The sequence below is a fragment of the Micromys minutus genome (assembly GCF_963924665.1).
Source record: "Micromys minutus genome assembly, chromosome: 1".
Taxonomy (NCBI): Eukaryota; Metazoa; Chordata; class Mammalia; order Rodentia; family Muridae; genus Micromys; species Micromys minutus.
Window position 1 is genome coordinate 58,834,805 of NC_137969.1, and position 25,477 is coordinate 58,860,281.

Genomic DNA, 25,477 nt, shown 5'->3' on the forward strand with positions numbered 1-25,477 from the left:
CTTTTGGAAGGAACATTTCCCGACCCACCACAGAGACCGTCTTCTCCCTGAATAAGCTGGCCTAAGTGACACTTCCTTGTATCCCAGGAAGTGACGATCAGCCAATGTAGACATCAAGTCTCGCCCTCTCCAGGGATGCTGTGGGGTGCGGGGAGCCCTCTTGCACATGCTTTCTGGGCCATCTTCTTGCTTGAGACTTTTGTGCCTTTGTCCACCCCTGACCCTGAACCACCTCAGGGCAGAATGATGCTGAAAGAAGGCTCAAGGAAAATCAGGAATTAAACCAGTGGAGAATTTAAAGATGGGCCAAGTGCAGACCAGGATGGTACCCAATGCTTCCCTCCAGGGAAACAAATAAAATACATAAAAAGGAAGAAGGAGGGGATTCTTATGTATTCGCACGAACCCCATGTGTCCCCAGTGCTGGTTTAAAAGCCAGAACAAGAATCAGCATCAAATCGCAGGACGCCGGAGGTTCTGAGGGGACAGCCAGATCCACGGGTGGGGCGAGTCATTAATGAAATCCGGCCCGGCGGGCGGAGGCGGCCCCCCGCATCCCTAATGAGGGAATGAATGGAGAGGCCCCTCGGCTGGCGCCCGCCCACCCGGCGGCGGCAGCCAAGAGCCTCGGGGCGCTGCGTGCCGCGCCCGCCGCTCCGCGCGCACCGGCTCGGGCCGCGGAGGGCTCCGGCTGAGCGCGGCGGGGACGGCGCGGAGCGGCGCGCGGGCTCGGGGCCGCGGGGCCCGGCGCGGATGCCGCAGCGGCGGCGGCGACGGCGGCGGCGGCGGCGGCGCTCACCTGAGGCGGCGCGCGGGAGGCGCTGTCAGGGCCGCGCTCGCCGGGCGCCGCGCTGAGGCAGCTCCCGGGCGCCCGCCCTCCAGTCAGCCCGCCGCGGCCCTCCGCGCCCGCCCGGCGTTCCCCGCAGCTCGGTCCCCGCGTCCTCGCCCGCCTTCCCGGCCCGCGGCCTGCGGGAACCGCGCGCTCCCCGGCGCGGCCTGCTCGCGCGCGTCCGCCCTCGCCGAAGCCCTCCGCGGCCCGCGACCCGCCGGACCCCGGCCGGACCCCGCCACCCGCGCAAGATGTCGGCGCGGACGCCATTGCCCACGGTGAACGAGCGGGACACGGAGAATGTGAGTTCCCCCGAGCCTCCAGCGCGGCCACCTGGGCGAGCCCGGCCTGATCCCCCCCCCCCTCCCCGTCCTTCTTGTCCCCACTCGGGGAGCCCGGGGCGGCCCTCTGCTCGGAGGGGTCCTGCTTGAGGGGATGCGGAAGGTGATAGAGGGCAGAGGGTGGGCTTCCAGGGTGTCTTCGTGAGGACCCCCAGCATTCTGGTCGTCGCCCCAAGCCCCCACCCGAGTGAATGGATGCTTGCATGGGAACAGCCCACTAGCCAGCCGAACCTCTTACACCTCGGCTGTCCTGGGATCTTTTCAGCCCTTTGCTTTTCTGGATTTTTTGAGTCCTCTGCAAAACATACACCCCACCCCACCCCCGCATTGCCCCATGACTTAGCTTTTTGTAACATCAGGTCCACATTGGAGGGTGGGGGGCACGGGCACCTTAGGGATAAAGAGGGCAGTGAAGTAGAGGTGTGTGTGTGTGTGTGTGTGTGTGTGTGTGTGTGACTTTATGTCACTGTAATACTCTCAGTGAAGAGAGGAAGATTTCACTTACAGCTTCTGTAGCCCCAAGGTGAGAAAGCAAAGGTTTAAGAGCCCAAGGGACCAACTGGCTTCTCGTCCTTAGTCCAGTGTTCGTGACTCAGGGACAGGTTTTAAGTGCTTCTCCTCCTTGGAGTGTCACAAGGCACATTTCTTTGAAGGGAGGATTTTTTCTGTGTCTGATCAAATTGCTCTTAGGAGCTTCTTTGTTTAGTTTTGTTTGGTTTAATTTTTTTTTCTTAATTTAAATCAAGATTGAAGTGTCCGCTCTCGGTGTTTGAACTCTAACAAATCAAGAGAAAGGCCAATTGTAATTTCGTCTTCTGAAACGGACGATTGGGTTCATGTGTGCTCAGGTTCCTTTGCAGGAAAGGTGGCTTTCTGTCACTGTTGTTCTTAAAAATCCTCAGTGACCTGCAAAGGGGCCCGGAGGCTCCAGAGGGGCTGGTCTGATTGCTGACAAGTTTGAAGGAGCTAGGGGCTTCTAGGTTTTGCTTGACGGACCAGAGCTCTCTGACTGTCTACTTCCCTCATCGGCCCTCCAGTGCTTAATGTGACTTCATGGGGACTGTAAAGTAAAAACACTCAAGCGCTGTGGCGTTGTGAGACAAAAGATAGGGGAGGAGAGGGAGGCAGGCTCACTTTTTGAAGGGGCAAATGAGGCATAAACGTGGTGTTTCATCTAGAGAGTAGGGTTCACATTTAATATATTTACTTGAAGGGAAAAGAACCAGATTCTACAGAGACCATTGTTTGAAGAACTAGGAAGTTGTTCCGGCATGCTTTGTCCTCCTGTGTCCTATACTTAAAACGATGAAGACACCAGGGCTGTCACCGCCGTACCTTATTGCTCAATTCGCACCGTGACTGTTGTTTTAGAGATGAAATGACTGCATAATTTTCACTGAAAGGTTAAAGGAGGTTGGAGAAAAAGGTAAAGAATTTGGTGGCAGATTTTTAATGGTAAAGAACTATTATTTAAAAAAAAAAAAAAAAAACAAAAACCCAAAATCAAATCCTGTCATTTAAGAGTGACAATGAAGAGTCAAGCAGACAATGACCTCTGTTTTAGGATCAGAGTTCTGTGTGTTAACTGAGTGTGGAGAAGCCCGTTGCTTAGTTGTGCCCTGGGTTCTGACTACTCTATCTCGTATTCAGGCTTGTGTGCATAGGGTTCTTTATACAGACATGAGACGGGTTTGTAGAAATGTGTATTTCTACAAAGGAATTGTAGCACATGCAGCTTCCCATGAAAGAACAAAAGAACAGCGAGGGCATGTTAAAGCTAAGCAGTCATAGATTATAAATGTCATTGTACCTTCTGAGAATGGTTGTGCTGGGGAAACTCATGTGCTTTGTTTCTGAGCATGTTCTTTCAGAGCCTCTGCGTGGTCTTGTTTCTGCTCTGGTACAACATAACCGTCTCTCCGTTCAACTCACTTTATCTACTTCCTAATTATTTCCTCGTTGCCGTGGAAAATGTCTGCTCTGCTATGGCTGTTAATTAATCAATGAGTATGCACTGAACTCTGATTTTGACCTGAAAGGGGATGCAGACATTTAGCAGACATTTAGTAGACCAGGCCTCTCCCCAGTCAGAGCTGACTGGAGATGAAAATGCAATCCCAGGTAGCTAGGGCTAAATTGACTTTGTAAGTGTTCCAGGTGTTTATGGAAGATGCCACTGCTGGAGGCTGTTAAATGACCACTGGAGTCTTAAATGGCATTATCCAAATTCCCTACCTCCCATCAGTGAAACAGAGTATCAAGCTTGCTGTCAGTGCATGAATTACAGCTAGCATGGTGGCCAAAATATTCATTTGCTCGCATTAATAAAGGACATTTTAAAGTATAACCGTACTTATTAAGAATATCCATACTAAAGTATTCACATATTTTTAAAATATCTATAAAAATGTTTACTTCATCTGACTTTTAGTGTGTTTTTGGAAGGAAGTAGCCAAAAACGCTATTACTCTTAGAAATTAAACAAATACAGTAATTTCAAAAATCAGTATGATATTGTTATTTGCAGGTAACATAAACATTTCTTAATCACACATATATATATATATGTATACATGTATATATATATATATATACTGTAAAATTCCAGGAAGGAATGTGTGACCCTGCTGTCTCATCTTCAGTGTGATCTTAGATGAAGGTTTGTGTGTGCCTTGTTGATAGGCCTCAACTGACTAAATATAACAGGAAACAGTGATTAGCTTTTAAGGCAGTAAACACTTAGTAGTGAAGAAGAAGAAACACGTTACAAAGAAATAGAATCTCTGTATAATGCATTTGACTTTATGTTGTAAAGAGTAAGTCTAAGAAAATAAAAACATATTTGAAAAACTTGTTTTTCTTTTTTTTATTGTCAAGCCATTCTTGGATAATGCTAGTATGTGTATAGGAGCTATACTAAAGTATATTACTAAATGTGTCTCTTTCTTCAATGAAACAATTTTGTAAGTGTTTTGGAAAAACCTTTGCTGACACTATTGCTGGTGGGTCAACAATGCCCTGGCTGATTTTCTGTGTTGGAAAACAATTCTGTGTTCCTTCTTAGAGATCAGCATGGAGGAAGTCAGTGTGATTATTTCTTGGGACGTCTTAAAATTATAAATTTGGCTAGGTCCAAAAGCCTTTTAATAAACCTCTTACTGGCATATCTTTCGATAGACTGGAAATCCATGTGGCAACTGTAACAAGCTGTTACAGTAACTTAGGTGGCTAGAGGCAGGTTGTTCAGTGGCCTTCATTAGGTGTAGATGGAAAAACAAGTGGGTTGTATGCCTTTACCCTCCCCTTGGCTCTGCTCCCTGCATGAATCCTAGTACCTGTTGTGTGGCTTTCTGCCTGGTCTGTCTCCTCTGTTGTCCTTGCCTGGCTCATCGACTAGTGTTCGTAAGAGATCAGTGCTGTAACATTCCCTCTTGAATCAGTTCGTCATCAGAGCACATGTGTGATATATGCAAAGGTAGCCATTAATATACCACCCAAGGCTGAAGGTTTCAGAGAGTCCAGTGACCTGCCCAAGGTCACACTAGATTTCTGAACTCTTAAACTGGCCATTGCTTCTAGGAGGTGGCTTATTTGGTTTAGGTTTAGAGATTTAAATGAACACGAACGTGCCTTAGTAGAGGAAGAACTGGATATGCTCTTATTCACTACTTCTGGTCCCTTGCTGCTTAGGCTCCTGGAGTTCCTGCCCTTTCCCCCTTATCAAACACAAATCCTTTGTGGCTTGGTTTGCTGGCTTTTAACAAGACCCCTGAGATGGCTGCTTTTGTAGGTGACCCTCGGTGAATGCAAGAAGTCCAGGCTCCCTATCTCCAGAGTGGGTGTCCGGACAGTCCACTGGGGAAGGAAATACCAGTAACAGTATCATCTCTGATCTTGATGCTATTATTCAATCTGCTTGGTTTGCTTTGCTTGCATTTACATGTTTGTGGGGGACTGGCATGGGCACACATGTGGCAGGCAGCTAGAAGACAATTCTCAGGAATTGGTTCTCTCCCTCCTCTGTGTGAGTTCGTTCCAGACATTAGATTGTCAGTATTAGTGGTGAGTGGGGTGACCAGTCCTTAGTCATCTCGGTAGCTTTCTTGTGTTTTCTGAAAGCCTACGTGTGCAGAATTAGCTAATTTACAAATACGTTTTTAAATAATAATCCTTATTACTTGTGTCCGCCTGAGGCTTTCCTTAGAAACTCTCTTTTTTTCTGATGAACATCCTTAGATGTTGTTTTGGGGATGCTGGCCATGGTGAAGTATGCTTGTAATCTCAGCACTCAGGATGCTGAGGCAGGAAAACCCCAAATTTGAGCCTATTCTGGACTGTAGATTAAGACCCTGTCTCAAAAGGAGAAAAAGTTCTTTTGGTTAGTGATAGCCACCTGTAGTTTCGTTTTGTCAAGACAGGGTCTTGCTATGTAGCCCTGGCTGTCCTGAAACTCTTTATGTAGACTAGGCTGGCCTTGAGCTAACAGAGATCCACCTGCCTCTGTCTCCTGAGTGCTAGAGTTAAAGACACGTGCCACTAAACCTTGCTTGTAAATTTTTTTGTTTAAATATAAAAATAGTTTGCCTTTGTTATTGAAAGATAGTTTTTCTCAGACTATAGCTCTAGATGGTTGGTTTAATCCCTTTTGGAGGGGGATCAGAAAATAGCCTCCCATTGTCTATTGATCACACTGTTTCTGGTAGGAATAATCTGATAACTGGCAGCCTATGTTTTGTGGCCTTTTAACAATTAAAATATAATTAGACAGCAATAGGCGTGTGTATATGTATATAACAACAATCAAAAAGAGGGCATGAGGTGCATGGGAGGGATGGGGAAGAGAAGAGAAGAGAAATTATCTAATTATCTACCTATCTACCCCCCCATTCCAACCGAGTGTGTATGTGATATAGTAACCACAACTTTCTCAGTCCATTTTATGTTGTTTGTATATATATGATTTGAGGACTGGCCTCTTGGCATTGAATACCAATAGGGGGACTCTTCCCTGGGGAATGTTTTTCCCTCTCTCAGCATTCCTTAGTTGTCTGTAGTCCTTTGTTTAGGATTGTGGCCTTGTGCAATTTCCCCCTTCCATATTAGCGTCTCTATTGGTATCTGTCTCTTGCAGTTTTACTGTGGTGTGTTTAGGTGTTTGCTCTTTGCTTTCATGAATTCATGTTTTCATAACTTCTGGGTGCCTCTCAACCATTATATTTTTATCACTGTCTTCCTTCTGGTCCCCTCGTGTTTTCCTTGTTTATACTTAGTTGGCTTCGGTGACCTTGGCTCTCCAAGATCTTTTACATTTCCATTTTCCTTACTAGTTTGTTGTTTCTCTAAGCCATGAGCTGTTTAATTGTTACACTCTGCCTACTGTAGATTCCTAACTTTCATCATTTTAGAAATGTGTCCACTGTGGTTTCTTTGCATCTTGGCTTGGCCCTTTTCTCTCAAGCCTCCCAGATACTGGTTTAGCTATACTAAACTTTGACTCTGTTCTCCTTATGTCTTAACCCTGACTCATATTTTTTTTCCTTCCCTACCTCATTGTTTCTTTGTAGTACAATCTGTAGTACAATCTGCAATGCAGTTACTCTGTGTAATGTTTAGCTATGTCTTGTTTTCAATTGCATTTAAATGTCTCCCAACCCATCTGTTGACTTATTTTTTAAATCCTGTTTAAAAAATACCTTTTGCTGGAGAGATCTGCTTTTGTGAGTCTTTAGGTATGTAGTATGGTATTGTTACCTGTAAACATTGTATTAGAGCAAACACCTAGTAATTTCATGCACAACTGAAACTTTGCACCTCCTGGCCAGCATTGCCTTCTCTATCTCTCCTCTGTTCCCTGGCAAACACCAATGCTGCTTTGATGATTTTAACTGCTTTACTCATACAAATGGCGTCATGTGGTACTTACCAATTTGAGATCATATTTCATTTTTCGTGGTGTCCCTAAGGTTCATTTGTATTTCAATGTATGACGAAATATATTTCTTTTTATGAGTTAATAATATTTTGGTTGTGAGCATATAGCATATTTTATTTATCTGGTATTCTGTTGATACATATTTAGTTTGTTTCTACTACTAGGGTAAAGGTTTCAAGAAACATTGAAATGAAACTATCTCTTGGAGATCTTAATTTCAATTCACTTTTATAAATACCAAGAAGTGGGAGTTGATTGGTTACATGCTGTTATAAGCTTAACAGAAGAACTTCCATATTGTTTTTCATAGTCACTCCAGCTTTTTACATCTTCAACCACGTGCACAGGTTCTGGTTTCTCTATTTCAACTCAGTTTGACAATAACAGTTCCAGGTAGGGATGTAGTTCATTGCACTTGCTTAGCAAACAGACAAACAAACAAATGAGCAAACAAACATTGCTCAGTAGTAGCCACCCTAACTAGTGGTACTTTGTTGGGATTCTGGTGTTGCGCCTTTTTTTTTTTTTAATACCCGTTGACCATTTGTTTATAGTCTTTGGGAAAATATTGATTAAGCCCTGTGCATATTCTTCAATCAGGTTGTTTACATATTTGCTATTGAAATGTAGGGATTTCCCAATATCATGCTTTGGATGGTGTTTCCAGGTGACATGTGTGACTGCAGATACTGTCTCTCATGTATGCGGCAGGTCTTCTCTCTGTCTTCTCTGGAGTCTGTTCTCTTCTTTACCTACTTTTACTTTGGCTGCTGTGGTCACACTCATAAACCATGGCTAAGCCTACGTCATGAAGCCCTTTTCCTGACAGTTCTTCTAGGGGTTCTACAGCTTGAGCATTGTAGTTAAGTCTTCAATCTATTTTGAACCTTTTTTATGTCTATTGTAGGGTGACAGTGCAGTTTTATTCTTGTATTGTAGGTTGTTTGGGATACTCAGAATCCTTTAAGAGTCCAAGGATAGCTTTCTTTTCCTACTAAATCATGCATTAAGTTTTTTGATAGGAATTACAATGGATCTATAGATTGATTTAGGTACTATGGACATTTTGACAGTATTAATTTTTTAAATCTATGAACATGGGCTGTCTTTCCTTTTTTCTTTTTTTAAAATTTCTTTTAGCAATATGTTGTTTCTTTGGTTGTTTATTCCAAAATATTTCCTTGCTTTTGGTATTTTAAAAATTGTCTATTTTTTTCAGATACTTTCTTGTTAGTGATAAACACACATGATTGTGTACATGCATGCATGTGTGTGTGTGTGTGTGTGTGTGTGTGTGTGTGTGTGTGTGTTGATTTTGAATCCTGGAAAGCTTTTGGATTTGTATATTAACTTTTAACAGGTTATTTTAGGACATATGTAGGGGTTGCATATAAGATTGTGTTATCTATAGACATATTTTTGCTCCTTCCTTCCTAGTTTGAACGCCTTCTTTCTTGTCGTTTGGTTAAGCGTTAAGAAGTGGTGAGGATGCTCATTGGCTGTTGTTCTGATCTTAGAAAAACATGGATTGTTCTGTTCTACCATTAGCTGTGATGTGAACCATGGGCTTTTCATGAGTGGTCGATATTACATTGATGCAGTTTCCTTTCCTCCCCATTTGGTGATTGTTGTACTGCATCTTACCCAATGTAAATGCCTGCATGTCAAATCTGAATCGATGGAAGTTATTATAGAGTTTATTTTCCTTGCATTGCTGTGGTGTCTGTTATACTGACTTTGTATTTCAGGTGTAACTGTGAAGGATCCTTTGTATTTGTATTTGTATTTGCTGTCTGTATTTACCAGGCACATTGGCCTGTGGCTCTCTTCTTACAGTGCCAGTGGAATGTTGGAGTCATAAGTGAGTCAGGAAGTACTTTCTCCTCTTCAGATTTAGGAGCGCTTAGAACGACAGGTGCTAATTCTTGGTTAAATGGCTGCTGACATTGGCAGTGAAGCATCTGCGCCTGGCCTTTCTACCAGACTGTTTCTGATCTTACAGTAGCTCTGTTTAGATTTTCTGTGTCTCCATAATAGAGTATTTGTAGGTTCATTTCAATTCTCAGAGGAATGTGTTTAATTTCAGCAAATTTGCGTATTTTCCAATTTTACTTACATCCTTTATTTCTGTTTTATGCATTTAGAGCTGGAAAAATATGTGGTATATTAATCTTAAAATTGTGCTTTAGTGTGTGTGTGTGTGTGTGTGTGTGTGTGTGTGTGTGTGTTAGAATATTATTTATCATGAAGAGTGTTCTATATGTACTTAATGAGTGATGGCTGCTGTTGGATATGTGGAATGTTTTCCTTTTCTTCTTTTGGTTTTTTGTTTTGTTTTGTTTTGTTTTTTGAGACACTGTCTCGCCATGTAGTCCAGGCTAGTCTCAAACTTGTAAGCCTCCAACTTTAGCCTACCTGTTAGGATTATAGATGGGTCCCACTATATCAGGGTGGGATGCTCTTGATATATCCATTTGGTCTGTGATGCTGTTCAAATTGTCATTTCCTTATTGATCTTTTGTTTGAATGCTGTATCCATTACTGCATGTAGAATATTGAAATCTGTCACTATTGTGTTGCCGCCTGGTTTTGTCTCTGGCTCTGTAAATGTTTACTTTATACAGGTAAATTTATACTTTATACTTCTGCTGTTGAGCACATATATATTTGTAGTTGTTATGAGTTCTTTATGTGACCATTCTGTCATTATGTGATGTCCTTTTTTTGTCTTTTATGGCAGATTTTTACATTTAAGTTCCATATCTTCTGACACAAATATGGCTGCCCCAGTTCTCTTCCGGTGACTGCTTAGGTGGGATGTCTTCCTCCAACCTCTGATTGTCAGCCTGCAGGCTCTCAGATGTAAAGCAGGGCTCTTATCCACAACATGTAGTTGGATCTGTTTTGTATTGAAGTGTTTGATCCTTTGCATAATGTAATAACGACTGATGCTATTTTAAATTCTTCGGTCAGACCTGTTTGTCCTTTTCTCTGTTGTTCTCTTCCTGTGTGCTTCATTAGTTTTCACAGAGACAACCACAGAATACCACATTCTGTCAGCATCTGAGCCAGTCCTCCAGCCGCATGGGTCCCCGTCAGAGCATTGACCCACATCCCAGTCTTCCCTTTCCTCCTTTGCTTACTTTTAATCTCATTGCTTCTATTTGTAATTTCTGAAAGATCTAAGGTTTTCCTCAAAGTACTGTCTTTGAAATGGTTTCTTAGTCCTTGCTTATTTTTAATGATTTTATTTTATTAAACATTTGATATGTAGGCACTTACATTCTGTTTCTGGAAATTCTGTCATCTGAAGCCCCTGGACATTTATTTATTATCTGTACCCATGAATGCCTGTCACTCCAGTGGTTTGTTTTTGGTTTATATTTGATTGGTTGGTTCGTTTTTGTTTTTGATTTTGTTGTTTTTCTGTTTCCTTTTTTGATGACAAATTCCTTTTTGCCTAATTTTATCAGAGTGAAACTTGGGGGTTGAGGGATGACTTCCTAGAGTCCTGTATGTGCTCCCGTGGGAACCTATTGACCAGGGACACCCTTGTTCAGTCAAGCAGTTTGGCCTTGTGGTGGCACAAGGCTTAGAATTTGACCCCAGGGCAATTCTGTCTTGGTGGTTACTTTTTACTGGTCTGTCTTTGTTTGTTTGTTTTTTTAAAATGTTTGCTTGTTTTTGTTTTGCCTTTAGATGTTTTTCTTCCAGTTTCACAATTCATTAAAAGTATGTGTTTCCTGTTCCCCCAGGAGCCTTCACATTTCTTGCCTCTTCTACAGAGAAAGAAGCCAGGAATGAGGTTTTTGGAAAAGTTTCATGTGATTTTTATGAACCTTAAATGTGTCATTTCTGAGAAACTTCTACTGCATGCTTAAAAATTGATATAATTTTTGTTTCCAAATCTTTTATTTCAAAAACTTAAATGTAACGTGTTCTTTGACAATTTTGTGCATGTGTATAATACATCCTAGTTACTCTCTACTGCCCTCTCTAATCTCCCTCCTGCCCTGTCAACTCCCCTTCTCCCTACAGAAACTTTTCTATATTGAGGTCATTTTGTGTGGCAGCTAGGAATGCCCCCCCTTTTTAAATTAATCATTCCATTCGTTTACATCTCAAATGATATCCCACTTCCAGGTTACCCCTCCCCAGGCCCCCCATCCCACAACTTCCCTCTGCTCCCTCCTCTTTGCCTCTATGATGGTGCTCTGCCACCCACCCACCTTCTCCCTCTCCATCCCTCCAGCATCCCCCTAAGCTGGGGCATCAAACCTCCACAGGACCAAGGGCCTCCCTCCCATTGATGTCAGACAAGGCCGTTCTCTGCTACATATGTATCTGGAATCGTGGATTACTCCCTGTTCATTTCTTGGTTGGTAGTCTAGTCCCTGGGAACACTGGGTGGCCTAGCCAGCTGATGTTGTTCCTATGGGTTTGCAATCCCCCTCAGCTCCTCCAGTCCTTCCTCCAGTTCCTGGCCAGGGTCCCTGAGATCAGTTTGATGGCATCCACATCTGTATTGGTCAGTTGCTGGCAGAACCTTACAAGGAACAGTCATACCTGGTTCCTGTCAGCAAATGCCTCTTGGTGAAGGTAACAGTGTTGGGTTTGGTGTCTGCAGACAGGAAGGATCCCCAGGTGGGGCAGTCTAGGGTTGCATTTGTGACCTGGGTTTAGAAGTATATTACAGAGCATATGAGCTAATCAATGGGACACAACTGAAGACAGTGACTTACCTCTTCCAGACCCTGCCAGTAGTTTAACAGAGAAGGGTAGGCAGCTTTGAGCACAGTTGCAGTGAGTGTAGTGCTGTGTCTAGAGTGTGGTGTTTCATAGCCCTTCTTCCTGTTGTCTGGCTCTTAAATTGTTTCTGCTTCCTCTGTCTTTTTTGAACCTTAGAGAGGGTGGCTTGTCATTTCTAAAGTCATAATTGAGTTTTGGAAAACATTTGTTTTAGTTACTAAATGGTTGGCTTTCAGAAATTGCTTTTTGTCATCAGGAAGGTAGACGTTTGCTAGCAGAACTTTCACTGGCATTTAGAGTTGATAGATTATTAAAATCTGAATATCATAATAAATTAAGTGTAAATAAATAAATTGGCCTACTAAACCCACTTCTGTGAGGTGCTTTCTCATTGAAATCAGGTATTCCCAGAAAGTGAGTTTACAGCTTTCTGCACTTCAGTGTTCTGTCTCCTGTTACTAACCCTAGACCACATCAAGTCATTTACCTGTGTACTGTCTCTGTTGTTTGCCCACCACAGAAAAGTTTGCCCTGTTGTAAATCAGTACACTTAGATGCTTTTACTCTTTGTTTTATTGTACTGCTTTCTCGTGTTCATAACCTGTAAGGGACTTCATATGTAGTTTGTAAGTCGCTGTTCTTATGGGAGTCCATAATGAAATAGTTTAGTTTACAGGTCCTTGAGTTAAAGTTTAGAGGTTATGCTATAACCATTGTCAGAGTTCAGTCTTGCTCCAGACTTGCCTGTGGTCAAACTCTGTTTCTAACTAAAGTGGGGCTGCATGCTAGCATTGCTTCTGTATAATTCCTAAATTAATATTTTCTATAGTCTTATATCAATGATTTAATGAATCAAAGTCCATTTTCATTTATTACTGGTATGGTGATTATTAGTACTACTAGTACTATGATTACTAGTAGTTTAAGGTTTGGTGATACTTACCTGCAACCCTCCTGCTGCAGGGATCAAAAAGCGCTGGTTCATGTGCCAATGGAGACTGCACAGGTCCGTCTTTCATTGTAGACATTGTGAAGGATTGTAGCTAGTGGCTTCAGCGAGTAGAGAGGTAAAGATGATGACTGTCCTTTCATAAGCAGTGACAGCAATAGAGAATAGCAGGTGATTGTCTGGTTTGGAGGTCACACAGGAGCTTCATGAGGCACCTGGAGCTCCCAGATCAAAGGGGTTAAGGAAGAACACACATTTCCCCCTCTGCTTCCCCAGTTTTATGTGGCTAGCCATAGGAGACTGGACACAGCATAGAAATAAAAGACCTGAAACACCCAAACAGCCCTGGGTGTGTTGGCCATCTTATCAGCTTATTTTGAGGAGTAAACAGCTTAGGCACTGTCCAGCATCTTCATGGCCTGCTGGTAAAGGGTATGGTAACAGGGTTAGCATGGCTGCCTTTCTCCTGGGGTCAGAGGTGCAGCTTTCACTGCCTGAAAGAGGTTTTCTTCTATTGCTGTTTCTATTTGCTTCATCATAATTGAAAATGGTTAGGCGACAAAAGCAATGAAACCCGAGCCCTGCTCTGGAGCGACTCAGCCCAGAGGGAGCAGGACACAGAGGCAAACAAGTGCAGTAGAAAGTTACAGCGCCCTGTCATCTGACTGAGGAGAACAGGAAACAAAGGCCGCTGGAGGAGGACTCCCTTGCCAAGCTGCTCTGTGGAAGTCACACTGGTGAGAAGGAGGGGACAGTCGGGAGGCAGAGTCTGATGCATGTAGACAGGGAGAGTAGAGGGTCCCAATATCCTTAGCGAGAACTAGTTCTGGGGCCACCCAGCCTGGGGACAGTTTAGTTGAAGGTCAGCTTAGTTAGACTTGCAGACTTGGAGCCTTTGTGCCACGAACACCGCAGACTTGAAATCCAGCTCTGTTACTGCCCACGGAAAACTTTTAGTGTCACCCGCCCCCTTTTTGAGACCCTTTGACACTGGGAAGCAGGCATGGGGAAGAGTCCATGTCAGTGACAGCTTGACACAGGACCTCACTAGGACATCAGTGACACACTACTCAGTAATGTGCCCTCTCCTTTGCTGTCTCTGTCTTAGTCTTCTTTCCCCTCGACCCTTTATGCTCCTGTTGAGCATAGCCTTTCTTCCAGATTGTAGCATTACAGTGATCTTTGAATAAAGTCTTCTTTATTGATTTCTTCTTTTAAAACATCATTTCTTTTATTTCTGAGATTATAATATAATCTCCCCATTTCCCTTTTCCTGACCCCCCCCTTCAGACCCTTTCACACACCCTTCCTCCCATACACCCCTCCCGACTGTCTTTCAAATCCAGGGACTCTTTTTCTTTAATTGCTGTTAGATGCACATGCGTATGTACATTCTTCAATACAGTCTGCATGTGTTACTTGAACGTGTGTTGTCAAGGCTGACCATTTGGTATTGGATAAGCAGTTGGTCTGCTCTTTCCCAAGGAAGGTTAGTTTCGGAAACATAAGAATCAAATACAGTTTTCTTTGCCTTTATTAAGAGATGGTTTCCATTTCATAATGAAATTCCAAATAGGTCTCACAGTGGTGGTGTGTATTAAGAGAAAGTCTAGAGAACCTCCAGCCACCTTCAGTTACTTAGTGCTCAGGAGGTAGTTTCTTCAGACTTAAAGACAAACACAAACGGATGAAAAGGGGCTAGGACAGCGATATTAACCTTGCTAATGCTGTGACCCTCTGATACAGTTCCTCATGTTACGGTGATCCCCAACCATCAAATCATTATTGTTGCTACTTCATAAATGGAATTTTCCTACCGTTATGAATTGTCATGTAAATATCTGTGTTTTCTGATGGCCTTAGGCGACCAGTGACAGGATTAGTTGAGAACCACTAGCCTGGGAAGGGCTAGGTTAACACATGCTGAAGTTGGCAACATGTTGTCAGCTTTTCTGCTTTTAGCCAGTCAGCCTGAGGAGGAAGATTGTTCACCTACTGCTTTTTCTCTGAGTTGGATTTGTGTTTATAATATTATCTCTTATTTTCTTTAATTTAAGAGTGGCATCATTGCTTTACAAGGACAGTTTCCCAGTCTGTTTTCAACAGCCTAGCAATAGAAATCAGAAAACTGGGTTGCAAATGAATTATCAGCTAGTTTTTCTCCAGCAAGTCAGGTAACTTTTTCTCTTCAGGCCCTTACCTCTCATTTTGGTACATACTTAGGACATCTTGGACACTTCACAGAAATTGTAACTGAATAGCAGTACTAATTCATGGCATTGGTTCATCCGGATTCTTTATTCAGAACTGCTCGGATATCACACATTAGAAAGAAATGTATGCACCAATGGCCACTGAGGGTTAATGTTGCTATGCCAGTGCTTTGTACTGAGCTGCACCATAGCCTCCCAGTAAACTCTGAGCCACAGTACCTAAGACACCTTCCAGGAGAGGAGAAGAATTAAGATGGCGAATGAAGGTGTCAAGGAGGAAGTTACTCTGTTCCCAGAATCCAGTCTTACTTGCCTCGCTGATTCTACTGTGGCCATAATCTATGACAGGCTTCAGACTGAAGTGTGACTTTTGTAAGCTTGTTCTACATGCACTCTTTGAGACCAAGACCTCAGGATTGCCACATCAATCAAGCAGCGATGACTACAGCTTGCAGAGATGCCCTTGCTGCTTTAGAAACAGCCAGAACACACCAAAAAAATGCCTTCTCCCCTTCACACGTGCATGTGTGCTGTGTACCAAATAGCTATGCTGGAAATGCTTAGTAAATGCACGCAACTAATATCTACTTGTTTTCTGGAAATGGTGAAGGATTTAAAACTCTTAGGTAGTGTCACGCAGACGTATTAGAATGTCTCAACACAGCAGGGAGGGACACTGTAGAAGTGATGTGTTATAGCACATGGAGAGCAGAGGACAACTGTGGGAGGTGCTTCTCTCCTTCTGCCACTCGGATCCTAGGGATTAAACTCAATTCATCAGCATTGGCAGTGGTGCCTTTACCATCTCAACAGCCCTAGACGCAACCTTGAAAGTTCTGGTTATTATTTTTTGTAAACTTCGGAGGCATGCTGGATAGAGACCTCTCTCACTGTGTTTCTGTACATAATTAAAGTCACCAAGTGAAATTCCAGGTCATTAAAAAATGATGTTCACATTGAATAATTATTGGAGTTGGTAGGTTTGCTTGGTGTAACGGAATTGAAGGTCCTAGAATAAATTTTGACTGCTATAGTATTAGCCAAATATAATGATTTAAAGAAAAAAAAAACCTTATAATTTCTGAGGTGAATCTGCTATAACACTTTGGTACTGCAGGAATAAAACCATGAAGTTTGCAAAGGAATTTAACACCATATTTTTAGAATTAATTTAGGCAGATGTGTTCATTTATTCTCTGGAGATTCAGTTTTATAAACTTCATCGTCTCCTGGCAGGCTGTGGTGAGTGAAGAGCTCCCCGAGGAACGATTTGGTGAGTATAGGAGTAGCTGAGAGAGGAGATCCTCTGAACAACAAATTCACCTCAGCTACTCCCTGATGTTGGCCTGAGGGCTGGTGTGTGAGGGGGACCAGAGTGAATGGCTCTCAATAATTCCTTGGTCTGTAAAAGCCAGACCCCAGTAACCTGGAGAAGTCACTTCTTTATGCCGCAGGCTTAAGGGGATCAGAGAGCCTGTCTCCTGAGGCATTGAGATCTGTGATTGAGCACTTACACACAGAAGCTCCGTAAGCTGCTGTTGCCGCCGCTGCTCTGGCTGCAGTACAGTGACTACCCGGAGATAAAGGCTGGGCATGTAAATAAGCCAGCATTTCACTGTATCTGTCTCAGGGTTACAGGATTACACATCATCTTCAGTTTTCAAGAAATTTCTGTCTTTTGCATGTTGAGTTTATATTTCTTTGTACACCAAAGGGGCATTAAATTTATAATATGAGCTGCAACTCTCTGGTTTGCTAATGCTTCGTTGAATATAAGAGACCCCAAATGGAGGTTCAGTGGCTAGAGCAGTGAATCCAAGCCTTCTATAGAGGAGAGTTGTGGAGTGCAAATATGGCCTTGGTGGGAATGAGTGCACTTTTGATGTTATGTGATGTTTAAGAGCCTGCACTTTATAGAGCAAACACCTCTGTATATATTACCATAAGGTGTGTGACTTTAGGCACATTTCCTTCCCTGAGGATAAGGCATATCCAACTAGATGGCTGTTGGTTTATTAAGCTCATGTAACACACTTTTCAATAGTAAGAGCTCAGCACAGGAACCAAAGAATTGGAGAACCAGAGCCAGGGTACAGAGAATCAGCTGCTGGTGAGTATACCTCCTTCTGCCCCTTGTTTCTCTACATTTATTTGCCTTTCCCCATTTGTTCTTCACATATAGACCATGTTCATGATGGTTTGTATATGTTTAGCCCAGGGAGTTGCACTATTAGGCATGGCCTTACTGGAGTAGGTGTGTCACTGTGGGTGTGGGCTTTAAGACCCTCTTCCTAGCTGCCTGGAAGCCAGTTTTCTACTAGCAGCCTTCAGATGAAGATGGAGAACTCTCATGCCTGTACTATGCCTGCCTGGATGCTGCCATGTTTCTACATTGATGATACTGGACTGAACCTCTGAACCTGTGAGCTAGACACGATTAAATGTTGTCCTTTACAAGAGTTGCCTTGGTCATGGTGTTTGTTCACAGAAGTAAAGCACTAAGACTGAAGTTGGTACCAGAGACTGGGCGATTGCTGTGATAGGTCTGACTGTGCTTTTGTTTGGAAGAATGTGGATTTGGGGACTTTGGATTTGGAAAGCCATGGAATGTGTTTAGTGGGGCTTAATGAGTCATCCTAGTAGAAATATGGAAGACTTAGTTGCTGTGAGTGATTTGAGTTGTGCAGACCTGGCCCAAGAGGTTTCAGAGGAGAGGAATCTCTCTATGTGGTATAGAGACTGTTTTTGTGGTATTTTGGTGAAGACTGTGGCTGGGTTTTGTCCTTGTTTGAAGAGTCTACTTGAGGCTAAGGTAAAGAGTTTTATATTAATTGCATTGACAAAGGAAGCCTCAAAAAAGCCTAGCAGAGACTTTGATCTCTGGTTAAGTCTCATGAAGAGTGTTTTGAACAAGGATAGCAAGCTTAGAAAGAAAAAAATATAAAATATATGGTTGGAGTATTAAAAGGGGCACCAGGAAGTGAAATAGAGCCAAATTCTGTGTTCTAGGAGATAGGAGAGTAAGGGAATGGGACTTTGGGGCAAGGTCCTACCCAGCTAAATTTAGATCTAGGCATGGTGGTACATACCTTTAATCCCAGGAGATAAAGCCAAACAGACTTCTGAGTTCAGAGCCAGCCTGGGACAAAACAAGTTCCAGGTAAAGAAAAGCTTTAATCCAGGCTTGGTGGACCACACCTTTAATTCCAGTGCTTAAGAGACAGAAATGCAGTTCTGAGTTCAAAGTCAGTCTACAGAGCAAGTTACAGGACAGACAAGCTTAGGCAGTGAAGGAGTTGAAAAAGAGGAAGCTGGTGATAATGTAATAGAAAGAGAGGACCGTGTTCCAGCTTCTTCAAGCAGCAGAACTTGGTAACTTTGTCCATGTGGCTCTGGCTTTAGAGTCCAGAATAGAAGGACCTACTGGGACTATTGATGCTGGTCAGCTGGAGCTAAGAAATTAGTGGTGATTAAGAAGAGAGCAGCATCACTGAGGTAAAATCTTCTTGGAAGTGTTTTTTGAGAGCACAAAGAAGCTGTATTCCAGAGATAGCCAAGGTTGTACCTGCAGCAGTAGCTGGACTTGGTAAAGTGTAAGAGTCACCCATGTGGTACTAGTTTTGAAGGCATGAAGGGGCCATGAAGCACAGCTGAGGCTTGGCATTGTGAGAGGTTGTGGAAGGCCATTGGTGAAGGTTGCAGTTGATGGCCCAGGACTGAAGGGGTCATGCAAAGGAGTTGAGGCTTGACACTATGAAGAGAACCTATAATAGGCTATTGGTAAAACCCAGTTTCAGCAGAAGACCCCAGAGTGTTAGAGATGCCAGTACCATGGAATGATCACCAAGAACAACAGCAGTAGCAGTAGAGTGGATCAATCTAAGCTTAGAGTGCTACAGAGGGCAGAGCTGGAAAAGTGATTTCATTCTTTTGGAGGAGCCCAGAAGATCATGTGAGTATCCCAGACATTAAAACAATAAGCTGTAACAGTGAAGTTGCCTAGGAAAACCCAAGATGTTCAAGATGCCAGAGCTGTGGGATTTCTGCTGAGGAAAGCTGCTAACAGGGAATGGAACCGGCCCAGGAGAAAGAAGTTTGTTGTGGTCAACAAAGATGAAAGAGGAGTTGGAAACCTGAAGACTGCTTTGACATGAAACATGGTGATGCAGAGTTTGGAGTTTGCCTAGCTGGTTTCTTGTCTTTATTTGGGGATTACAGTCAAGTGATTCAGAAGAAACTTTGAACTTTGGACTTTTAACATTGTTGAGATTGCTATAGACTATGGGGACTTTGAAGTTAGACTAAATGTATTTTTCATTGTGCTATGTTTAGGTATGGCCATTGACTTATATGTTTGAACAAGTAAATGGGGGCCAGGGAGTGGAATGTGATGATTTGTATATGCTTGGCTCAGTGAGTGGCACTATTAGAAGATGTAGCCCTGATGGAGTAGGTTTGTCACTGTGGGTGTGGGCTTAAGACCCTCATCTAACTGCCTGGAAGCCAGTCTTCTACTAGCAGCCTTCAGATGATGATGTAGAACTCTCAGTTTTGCCTGCACCATGCCTGCCCAGATGCTGCCATTTTCCCACCTTGGTGATAATGGACTCAATCTCTGAACCTCTAAGCCAGCCCCAATTAAATGTTATCCTTATGAGAGTTGCCTTGGTCATGGTGTCTGTTCACAGCCGTAGAACCCTAACTAAGACACTGTTCCTCTGCTGAATGCAGATGCGTTTGGATTAATCACTGCTTCAAGCATGCTTGTAGAATCCTACTGAGACATTCATGATTTCACTGGACCCTCATATAAAAACAGGGAACTTAAGTGTTAAAGCTAATTTTGATAGTGTCACATGTGTGCCAGAGTTTATGCTTTCCAAATCATTTATATTTTTACTCCTTAGGAATTGTTGGTAGTAGCTTGATGAACAAGGCTCAGGGGCTATTGTGAGAAACTGTTTATTTGTATTCCATGTGTATCTTGCTTCTTAAACTGATACATTTCTCCTCTATTTTCTAAAAATAATGTTTGAAGATTTTTTTTAATTAGGAAAGATTAATTTTATCTTAGTCAAGCTTATATAAGAACATATCAGTGACATGTGGGAGTCTGACATATATTAGTGCATTGGTATTCAGAATTCAGGGAAGTGGGGGGCCTATGAGTGATAATACAGAATAAGGTTTTTACTGTGGGATTGTACATGCATGGCCTGGGAGATGGTTAAGAATTCTGTGTATACTTGCTGCTTAACACATGGGAATTAGGTGGCTAGAACTTGGGGCCAGGAGTCAGAAAGGCAAGATGAATGAGATGAGGGAGATTCAGTACATGTGGGGACAAGATGAATAAGATGGGGAGATTCAGTACACGTGGGGATCTACAAGGACACACTGGAACAGCTCTGCCCACTGCTTTCTGTCTCCTAAGACAGCACCTGTACGGGGTGACTGAGTTACCTGCAGGTGATGAGAGGGAGCTGGGGCACTGTGTGGCCTGGCCATAACACATGTATGTGTAAGCCTGTATGACAAGTGTGCACATCAGCTGTGTCAGACCCTGCATCTGTGTCTGGCTCTACACTGACCTTTAGCACATATGAATGCTACTGTTCTCATTTCTGCCTTCCAAATCCTGTGTAATTTCTCCCATGGCCAGTTCTAACCTAGGACCACAGGGAGGAAGGAATTTTGGGAAACTGAGTTCTAGCTTCACTCAGTTATCACACTAAAAACTATAATAGCCTATCTATCCCTTGTCAATTTGACCATCTTTTGAAAGTATGGAATGTCTCTATATTTCTCTAAGCTAGATTTAACTTGAAAGTAAGGACAATAGCAAGATTATTCTCTTGCCTACCTTGAAATACCAGTCCTAAATAACAAAAGACATCCTAATTCTTTCCTAAGACAGAAGCTAAAGTGTGCTAATGTTAACATTTTAATTTGGATGGTAGGGAAATGGGAAGGAGAACTTTAAACAAAGAAAGAAAAGAATTTGCATTCACATATATTCATAGCAAAATAAGGAAGAAATGTGCTATATCTTAGAGTCCTTGTTTCTGTATTGGTTGTGTGTGTGTATTCACAATATATTTGTAAACCTTTTTCTACTACTAAGACTGTATTCCTTTGGCCTCAGCAGATAGTCAGCTGGTTATAGTTCCTTGCCTGGGGGAGGGAACAAACGCATTCTTCAGGGGTCTGCGCCATCAGAAGTCTTGCTTATGTTGGTTTGATATAATTTTCCATTTACTTTGTTCAGGACTTGAGAGCAGGAAGAGGGGCTCATTAGAGCCCACATACAGGTGCTCTGTGACAGAGCTGTTTCCCCTTGACAGGATCAGTCCAGCTAGACTCCAGCTAGTACAGTAAACCTCATTGCTTGTTGATCCCCTGTCACAGAGAAATCTCAACTGTAGTTCAGTGGACCCTGTTGCTCTGCTGTCTGATAGAAGTACCCTATCCAGAATTATAGTGATCTGTTAGGGTTATCATTACAGAAGGTACCCCTAACACAATGCCTTAGTTCTTGCCTGTAGATGCGCTAGACAGGACACATGTATTAGTTATAGATTTGGAGTACCTTTTGCATCCTGGAGATGCTATTCCAGCTCTGCAAGGCGTTGTCACTGAGCTGGTGTTGTAACCCAGCCTCCAGGAGGCCATCCCAGCGTTTTGTCAAGCCAGCTGCACCAGAGCTGGGGAAATCTAGTGAGACTGGTGATTTTTCCAAACATGAGCTCATTTTCATGCTTCATCTGCTGCAAAACACATTTCTTGCTTAAAAGCAGTGCTGTGGTAGTGAAAACACCACGACAGGAGGTTTTTTTGTCTTCCAGCAGAGGATTTGTAGTGGTGCTGTGGAAAGAAGACAAGTCCTTATCCATAGAAAGTGTCTATTTAGTAAGAATGCTGAGAATAGATAAAAGTCTATCACAGCCCAACAATGATTAGTGTGCCAGCAGGAAGCCACCGACACCATTTCCCCATCCCCACAATGTATGGTGCTGTCTGGGGAGCCTAGTATTGCTCTCTGCCATCGACAGATCAGCTTTGGAGAATGCTAATCTGTGTTGCTAGGCCCACACAACCTTCATCTCTGTTACCTGGACTACCTTATGATCAAGAATGGGTGGCTAGAGAGAGGGTGGCTGATCACTGGATGTGAACTATTTTTTGAAGACTGGTGTTGATGGGACACAGTTATGTCCACACGCTGCACTCATTCATGGACATGTGTTTATATTTGCTTTTCATTAATTTTAAAATAATTTTTACCTTCTAAGTCTGTGGCTGTTCAACAAAGCCATTAGTCCCTTAGTCCCTATAGTCTCTGAATGCCTATAGGTTCATACTTCACATACTATGTATTTGTAAGAGAATAACCAGGCAAGCGAAACATTCTAAGCACAGCTTACTGGGTAAGTTTGCTTCCATGCTTCTTCCTACTGAGGCTTTAGTATTGGCTGCAATGTCCTACCTGTCTACATTGGGGGAGGGAGAAGTATCAGTATAACATATGAAACCAATTATAAACAAGGCTTAAATTTCTCCTTATGTTATGACTTGGTCATAGAGAACTTCCCCTATGAAGCTGTAGATGGGATTTTGACTCAGTAAGGACCAATACAGAGTAGTAGTTCAGGGCATCTGTGCCTTTAGAGCCTGCTCAAGCCCTCAAATATACTGTGTCCATTTGCCATGAAACACTACTGTGGATGCCCAGTTTTTGTCTGGACAGTCAGATGAGCCCCAGGGCTTAATGGGAATCCTGCAGTAAATAGTATGTAGGTGGTGAACTGATGAGCCTCTACTGCTCTCTAGTAGCAAGCCAAGAACAATGACAATTATAATCCCGAAAGACACACTTCAGGAATGCTGCCATCCTAGATAGTGACATCTCTAAAGTTTAAAACCCCCAAGTATAGTCCTTGAAGATTAAAATGCTGAATGTTAATCCCAAGAGCTGAAATCTCCAAACTGCATTTTCCATTGTGGAAACCTATTGATAAAAGAAGTAGAGATAAAAATTCTAGGGAGAGTTTTGTGGTTTCTGTATGTGGGAAAGGTGCAGGGTAGAGGATGGTCCTGTCCCAGCTGATGTCTGGAGGAACTATTAGTGAGTCAAAGCTTCATACACCTTGACACACAACATTGCTGTTTGTTACTTTATTGTCTTTATGTATTGTATCTTTTTATGAAGACAGTATTGCTGTATTGTCTACATCAAATTTGTGATCTGTACCCAACAGTGCAGGTGGAAAGGAATGTAAGGGCGAGTTCTGAGGGAAGCCATGCTCCTGGAAAGAGCTGTTGTCCATCAGGTGTGTTACCTCAAGGCGCAGTTAATGACGGTGAGCCTCGGCCAGTGCTTTGCTGCCTTCTACATAGTAATGGTGCACGTTCAGCTGTCACATGCTCTGTGTGTCAGGGTTTCTTCAGCTTTGACTTTGTCGCTGTAGTTCTTGCTCCACTGTCTTGTTGTTGGCATGGGTTTTACAGTTTGCCATGCTGAGTATCTCATCCTCACACCATTTCCGGTGCTGATGGTATAAACTGTGTGAGGCCATTAGTAGAATTCTAATTTCTCTTTTCTAATACTTCTGTTTTGAGTTTGTAAAAGTACATTTTCATAATGTTGACTTTGTGTGTAAATGTTGTGTGTACTAAAAGCCTGGAGACATGCTCAGCAAATGAAAGGTGTCCTTTTCATACATCTGCTTTCTGTGAAAGAGAACTATCTTGAGATCTAGATGCCTTGGGCCCATTTGGGGGTTTGTTGGATCTTTTCAAAGATAGTCTGTCACAGTGTTCTAGTAGATCTATTTATAAGATGGGTGTACACAATTACCAGTGATTGTGACATGTTTATTCACTACTCTATGAACAATCAGATTCAGCTAGTCTAAACTATTATACTTGTGTAACTCACTAGTTTACTGGAGTATTTGTACATTAAAAATATGTGCTAATATTGCCTTTTGATTTGCAGAGTGGTCTATGGAATTGTGCATGCGTATATGTGAGTGTGCATACATGTTTCTGTGCTCTGGCATGAGGATGCACATGGATGCCAGGAGTTGAGGCTGGCATCCTCCTTTACTGTCTCTCACTGAACCAGCACATGCTGATGAGTTAGACTGCCTGGCAGAGAGCCCTGGGTTCTGCTTGTCCTCAAGTCCCAGTGCTGGGGTTGCGGGTGCATGTGGTCACACTTGGCTTTCTTTATGGACACCTGGGAGTTTGAACTCAAGGCTGAAGTAGTTGACTAGTAATACTATATACACTAAGCTCTCTCCTCCACCCCCTCCTACACTAAAAGTGTAGTCTTTTAAAATTGTTTCTTAAATAAATCGCCTTTCATTGTAAATGAGTATTTTTTAAAGAAAAAATACTTAAACTTTTTCTCATAATTGTATTACTAGGATTTTGGTATTTTGAGAATTTAGACTAGGCAGGGTTGTGTTTGGGAGGTTTATGGCCCATACCTCAGTGCCTGTTTGCTAACAGAACAAAAGAGAGTGGACCCTTACTCCAAAAGCCTGCAGGTCTGTGCTTTCAATCACTGAAGGAGCCTGAATCTACAGGGGGCTTCAGTCTGCCACTGACATTTGCTTGAAGCCCCATCCAGCCTTCAAGTCCAGGAGCAGAGCCTCCTTCCCACGGCAGCTTAGTCCTGTCACAGAGTGCTGCTGTTCCAGCCTCCTCCTAAGACTGGCCACCTTGGGGTTACCTGTATTGTACGTGTGCCTCATCTGAGCACAGCACAGGTGATGCCTGTTTGCGGCAGACAGACAAGTGCAGACGCACACAGGCCCCTGGGGTCTGAAGTTCGTGCTCCCACACATTCTTATGATGGATCTTGAGTTGTTACATAATGTTTTCCAGATCCAGTCAGCATGGCAAAGTGGACGAGCACGATGCCTTGAGAAAAGCAAGCCGTGGTTCTCAGTTGGGGAAATCGTGCCTCCTAAAGGATATTTGCTGATGTTTGGAGACATTTTTTGTTATTCCAAGTAGGAGTGGAGAACTACCGGCATCTAGTGGGCAGTAGCCAGATGTTCTGTAAAACATCCTGGCCTGAATAGGCACTGGGCAGTTTCTGTGAGAATGATGTGGTTTGGAACTCCTGCAGTGCTGAGGTTGAATGATCGTGGACTAGATGGTGGTGACATAGGCTGGAGAGGTGTGTGACAGTTATGAGGAAGATTCCTGAGTGAAGCAAAAGCTTCACATGCTCTTTACTAACATGCACCGAGAACACACTCTTAGGTCGGCAGCTACACACAGGGTGCCAGGCTGCGTCCTCTTGATCCAGGAAGAAAACCACATACAGAAGAGCAGGTGTGCATTTAGACAGCACAGCCTAAGTTTGAAAACACATTATCTCAGAATCATCTGGGCTCTACACAGGCCAAATAGGAGATTGAGTGGAGGGAGATAAGGTTGTATTACTTA

General features: G+C 43.1%; 1 protein-coding gene across 2 annotated transcripts in view; it reads left to right on the forward strand.

Annotated features, from left to right (window-relative positions):
• The first annotated feature begins 813 nt into the window (after window positions 1-813).
• MARK1 (microtubule affinity regulating kinase 1) overlaps window positions 814-25,477 on the forward strand; it is a 99,161-nt gene continuing 74,497 nt past the window's right edge. For both annotated transcript variants that reach the window (XM_080924195.1, XM_080924196.1), the window contains exon 1: window positions 814-1,131. In XM_080924195.1, coding sequence (XP_080780321.1) covers window positions 1,081-1,131 — 51 coding nt within the window. In that variant the 5' untranslated portion in view covers window positions 814-1,080. The remainder of the gene's footprint in view (window positions 1,132-25,477) is intronic.